At 55.7% G+C, this 6,005-nt stretch overlaps 1 protein-coding gene across 3 annotated transcripts in view; it reads left to right on the top strand.

The window, feature by feature from the left end:
* The first annotated feature begins 4,064 nt into the window (after window positions 1-4,064).
* The window catches only part of NUAK1 (NUAK family kinase 1), a 73,256-nt gene continuing 71,315 nt past the window's right edge, over window positions 4,065-6,005 (top strand). The window contains exon 1 of one of the 3 annotated variants that reach the window (XM_023631468.2): window positions 4,065-4,753. In XM_023631468.2, coding sequence (XP_023487236.1) covers window positions 4,496-4,753 — 258 coding nt within the window. In that variant the 5' untranslated portion in view covers window positions 4,065-4,495. The remainder of the gene's footprint in view (window positions 4,754-6,005) is intronic. The other 2 variants (XM_070254438.1, XM_070254439.1) reach the window with 2 other exon arrangements.

Raw genomic sequence — 6,005 nt, 5'->3', positions numbered from 1 at the left:
TAGACAGAGAATATAAAAGTGGCATTTTTGGTTCCAACTATTCAGATGGTTGTTATAATCTGCCCTTTTGCTTTTTATATGTAAATTCAAACTTACTGTGAGCTGTATGTATTAGGGCACTTTTAGCTGCTGTAACAACTCCCTAATTCCAGGAGCTTAACACAATAGAAGTTTATTTCTCACTCAAGTACCAGTCCAACGTCAGGTCAGGAAGTGGCTTTATTCCTCCGGGTGATGCAGAGACACAGGTGTCTTTTATCTAGTGACTCCACCGTACTCTGGGGCTTGGGAGTCCTCTGCCTCCAGCTAGGCAAATTGCGGAAGGCATACCCATTTTTTAATTACTGGCCTAGAAGTAATGAACATTACTTTTGCTCATATGCCATTAGAGAGAACTAGTCACATGGCCACGCTTGGATGCAAGGGAGGCTGGGAAATAGATCTCCAGCTGCGAGCTGTCAGTCTGCTCCCTATGGAAGGAGAAGCATGAATATGTGGTGCGCAGCTAGCAATCTTCCGCCAGGGTGAAGAATAAGTAACTTCTTAGGTTGCTCTTTAATGTAAGACGTGTACCAGATAACATACTCAGGTTAGAAGTCACAAGCTTAGGTGACTTTCCAAACGCTCTTCTAGACAAATGGAAGACTGGTGTGGTGTCACTCAAAGCACGGGATGGGAGCTGGGATGTCAGGCAGCTTGGAATAGGGGTCAGAGCAAAGCCTTAGAGTCAGAAACCTGGCTCCAAATCTTGATTCAGGCAGTGCCTTCCTCATCACAAGCAACTTAACTTCTTTGAGACTCAGTGCTCTTAACAGCCAAATGGGGATCACCACGCCCACCTTGCAGTTTTGTGATGATTAGAGACAATACATATAAAGGTCCTGGCAGACAGTAGATAGTAGATCAATGATAACTGGTATTACTGTGTTTTATGAACAAAGATTTCTCAAGAAAGCAACATACCTCCTTTCTTTTAAATTGCTTTGGAAATAGAAAGTGTAATAAAGAACAAGTAATGAGCCTTATTTAAATGTAAGTTGTAGGACAGTGTGGATGTCATGCTTCCAATTGCAGATGTTACAACATCTGTCCCATATCCAGAATGAAGCCAGAAACCAGTCTAATCAAGTAGTGTGATTAAACTGCTTATAATTGCCTGAATTCTAGCAGGAGCCGTGGAAGACGACAAATAAATATAATATTAATAGCCATGATTTATTGAGTGTATATATTCTATCCCTTAATCCTCATACCAACCCCGTGCAACTTATTATTGTTACCACCGTCAATACCACCTATGTTATGCCCATCACCATTTTGTAGATGAGAGAACCGGGGCACAGAGAGGGAAAAGAATTGTCCAAGATGGTCAATTCCTGGTGGTGGAACAGGGATTTGAACCCAGGCAGTGTGACTCCAGAACTCAAGCTCTAAATCAAGGAGCGTGGGATCTTGTTGGAGGAAATGCTTTGTCTACGTGAAAACACTAGAACACAATGCATGATAACATTGTGCTAAAGTGTGGTTTGAGTTATAAATGCTATAGGAATTCAGTCTGGAGAGGAACTCCCAGCGCTTGGGCATGACTGCGTGCCAGGCATGTATTGGGTGTTTCCATCCTTCCCTTTTAAGGAGAGGCAGCACAGCCCACGTGGAGGAGGAAGAGCACCAGCTTTGGCACCGCACAGGTAGGGTTTAAATCCTGGTGCTGCTATTTACAAGCTGTGTAATCTCAGGCAAATCACTCAACCTTTCTGAAATGGTTTCCTCAATTGAAAATAGGGATTCTAACAGCCACCTTACAGAGGAGGGTTTACTGTCATGGTGGTACCAGCATATGGTGGGTGTTATTCATTCAACAAACACTGATTAAGTCCCAGGCCCATGGAAGCAACACTATCAGCCAGAATAAGCTAGGTTATGCTGCCATAACAAACAATCCACCAAATCTCACTGGTTTAACACAAACACATTTAATATTGCTCACACTACTTTTCTAATGCAGGTTAGGTGGGACTGCTCAGCCATCTTTAGAGACCCAGGCTGGCTGGGGGAGGCTTTATCTCTGTACTTCCATGGGTGTCAAGATAGGATTGCTAAGACTGTCCTCTCTGAATTGTCAAGACACGGGGATTTGTCCATTGGCTCTTAAAAGTTGCCACCTGAAAACAATGCCTATCACTTTTGCTCATTCCATTGGCCTAAGCAAGTCATACGGCCTCACCTAATTTCAAGAGGATGGGGTAGTGGATTCCCACCACATCCCTGGGGAGGGGAAGAACCAGAAAATATTTGGTGAACAGTTTTAATTACCACTAGGACACAATCTGTTTATCTGCAAACAGATCTGCTAACCCATATTCTAAGAAGGAGAAACTGAAGCTCTGAGAGGTTAAGTCATATGACCAAGGTCACACAGCCCATCCACTGGGGAGCCCAGCTCAATGTGCATAATATTCGCTCTGACTCTTTAATCTGCACGCACAATGTCTAGACTTCGTCTAAAAGCAGACTATAGTTTCAGGAGGTGGGCAGGGAGGCCCTGCAAGGGTGGAGGATGGAATAGGAATTGAATAAACACGGCCTTTGCGTTTGTATTATGCAATAACCAGTGTGCTTCTGGGGAAGGCAGGAAGGGGCAGAGGGGTTTATGTCAAGCATCAGCAGAAAAGTTGGGACAGACAAGAATACCAAGCACTGGAGTGTGGCAGAGGCACACCATGGAGGATATGATGATGGCAGCGTTTTAGGCCCTTACTCTGGCAGCAAGGAGGGGGCTCCCGGGGAGGACCGGCTTGTGCAGGAGTGCAGGGTAAGGTGATAAGGGGTAGACAGGAGTGAAGTCAGCAGGAATGCACAAAGGATGAACCCGAGAGCTGCGGAGGAAGGTCGAGCCAGCTCACGGGAGGAAACGTAAAGAAGCACCAGTGGATGTGCAGAACGCACCAGACATTCTTCATACCTCTCTTCCTATCCCAGTCTGGTCTACTGCACCGTTCATAAAAAAATTCCCTGAGGCCTCTTTTCCTCTTGCTTTTTCCCTTATTTTTACTCGCCGCTTCTTAGGAGGACGGAGGCAGCCTCGCCGCGGTGGAGGCCCTCCCTGCCTGACCCTCGGATTGCGGGGGTACCTTGGCTGTTACCATCTCCAGGATCCGGCCCTTTCACTTAAAGGAAAACTGCCAGGGCCCGAGGGGCCAAGAGGCCTGCAAGTCGCAGGCCCCGGCCCCGGCTCCATCCGAGGTCCCTGGTTTGCCCACCTCCGAAGGCAGCCTCGGCGGTCAGGGTGGGCGCCCCGTCTCCCCCACGCCCCCAACTCTCCTCTCCTCCCAGGCGGCTGCCCCGCCGGCCGGAGTCCGGGCTGGTGTTGCAGGGCCGGCGGCGGGCCCAGCGTCGGCCTCGGAGCCTCCCTTCCTCCCTGACTCCGCCTTGCTTCGGGGAGCCCGCGGGGCCGGGGTCCCGGCGCCCCTCTCGGGGTTCTCGGGGCGGGCGGCCCTTCCCCAGCCCGAGGCGGGGGCGCGCGCGGCGGGGGTGCCAGCCCTGGCTAGGCGGGCAGGGCGCGCACTGCGCCGGGAGGGGGCCGTGACTCACCGCCTGTAACCCAACACCCGCCCTGCCCCCCCAGCATTTCCCCCATCCCCGGCCTGGCGGCCGCCGCGACACCCGAAAGAAAATGAAGGGGCGCCCGGACCCGGGGCCCCCCCGGCCGGATCGCGAGCGGGCCCCGGCGGCCCCCAGCTCGGCGCGCTCTCGCTTCCCCGGGCCCGGGGCTCAGCGAGCCGCCGCCGCCCGGGCGCGAGCAGGAAGGGAAGCCGAGCGGCCGGAGCAGGCGGCGGCGACGGGCCCGCGGTAGCTGCGGCGGGCGAGCCCGGGGAGGGGGCGCCCGGGCTTGGAACCCCCCCGTCCCCATCCCGGCCGAGCGAGGACAAAGCCCCCTGGCCGCCGCGGCGGCCTACACCGCGCGGCACAAAGGGCGCGTCGCGACACGCGCCCATCCCCCTCCCAGCGCGGGGTGGCCCCGGGCCCCAGGGGCGGCGGTGAGGTGGGGAAGCCCCGGGCACGCCGCCCCTCGCGCCCCTCCCCGGGGCCCGGCGAGCGCGCCGTCCCCGCCCCCGCCCGTCTGCCGTCCTCCGGGGGAGGGGTCGGGGGGCGCGGCGCCCCACATAACACTCCCCCTCCGGCGCGCGGAGCCACCCCTCTTCCCTCCCTCCCGCGAACACCACCGCCTCCCCTGCCACCGCCGCCACCTCGCCCGCCGATCCGCAGCTCGCCGCGGCCGGTGGGCGGTGCGCGGACCGTGCGCGCCGGCGGCGCCAGATGTGCCGTCCCCGCCGCCGCCAGTGACCGAGCCGCAGCCTGAGCGGGATCGGGCCGCCTCCCCGATGCTGCGGGGGCGACCTTGAGCGCACCCCGGCTTGCCTCCACGGGGACCCCGACTCCCCGAGCGCTGCGCCCGGTCCTGCCCTCTCCAGCCCGGCTCGCCCCGCGTTTAGACATGGAGGGGGCCGCTGCACCCGCGGCTGGGGACGGCCCCGACTTGGGGCCGGGGGCGCCGGGCTCTCTCCCGGAGGCGGGGGCGGGGGCGACTGCAGCCCCCGCAGCAGCGGCGGCCCCGGAGCCCAGGAAGCCGCACGGGGTGAAGCGGCATCACCACAAGCACAACTTGAAGCACCGCTACGAGCTGCAGGAGACCCTGGGCAAAGGCACCTATGGCAAAGTCAAGAGGGCCACCGAGAGGTTTTCGGGCCGAGTGGTGAGTGGGGAGAACCCTGAGGGGCGCGGGCTGGACAGGGCTGGGGACAGAGGGCGCGCGGGGCGGGGGTCTTGGGCACGGAGGCTTTCTTGTCCGGGAAGGGGTTTCCCGGGACCCCCCAGACAGACTCCTCGCTCTCCCCCCAGCTCCCCGCGACTCAGGCGTGTCTCTCTCCCGAAACACTTGTTACATCCTGTCTGCGCATATTTTGGGGGTTTTTATCCCAGCAGCAAAGTAGTGTTTATGATTTGCAAACACTTTGCAACGTTGGGACCAGCGGATTCTCCCTCGCGGGCACGCATTCAGACCGTGCCCTGGAATGCCTTATTGCTCTAACTCCAAACAGACCCACATCCTCAGCTCAGAGCTGGTCCCCCAAGTCCAATGTCCTGTGGATGAATGCGACTCCCTCTCCCCCTGCATCCTCCCTTCTACTCCTCATCACCCCGGTGCTGCCGTCTGCTGCAAGGGAGGGCAGGCTTCTGCCTGTTTTTAAGAGTGAGGGTTAGGGAGCAAAAGCGAAGGCTGCTGCACGCCTGAGGGTTGTGACAGTTAGCGTATGGCTTCTGGGAGGACTGAAATGCCCAGGTCATAGGGAGCCGCACAGACGCTGAGTTGCAGGGACTCAGTTGCATTTCAGGTCCTGACTGCAGGGCTACTAAGTTGCTTAAGGGGTCTGGCCCAGCCGCCCCACGCTTTGTGACAGCTGAAATCCTGCCAGAGTCCCAGCACCATTTGCACATCCCCAGGGAGCGCCTTCAGTGCCTTGGGGTCTCTGCATTGTCCCAGACTTGGTTTGTTGTCATTTTCCTTTCTGCAGAACAGGCACTTGAAATCCACACTGCTTGTGGCTAGCGGGCTGGGTTCAAAGTGACTGTTCCAGAAAGATTTTGTGTGGTGTGTGGCAAAAAATTAACATGGTTCTTTGATTTGAAGCATGTTAGATGTATTTTAGTCGATTTAGAGCCAAAGTCAGGAACTAATTATAGGACTCCTTGTGTACACTTTTGGGGGTGTTTCGGGGCCCAGGGTTGCTTATAAACTTAAATGACCACAGGGAAAAAGCAAAATGAACTGTCAAATGAAGTTGTAGGTTGATGCTGATCTATTGCTTTTGCATCTGTGCAGCATCAGTTCTCTGGAAAAAATGGGGCACCAATCGGAAGGTTCAGCCCCCCAATTCTCAAATATTTGGATGCTTGGAGAACTCCCTCATTCTAAGCTTCACTGTTTGGGTTGATACAACTTTATC

This window comes from Equus caballus, chromosome 28, assembly GCF_041296265.1.
Source record: "Equus caballus isolate H_3958 breed thoroughbred chromosome 28, TB-T2T, whole genome shotgun sequence".
NCBI classification, from domain to species: Eukaryota; Metazoa; Chordata; class Mammalia; order Perissodactyla; family Equidae; genus Equus; species Equus caballus.
This window is presented reverse-complemented; position numbering and strand designations above follow the sequence as displayed.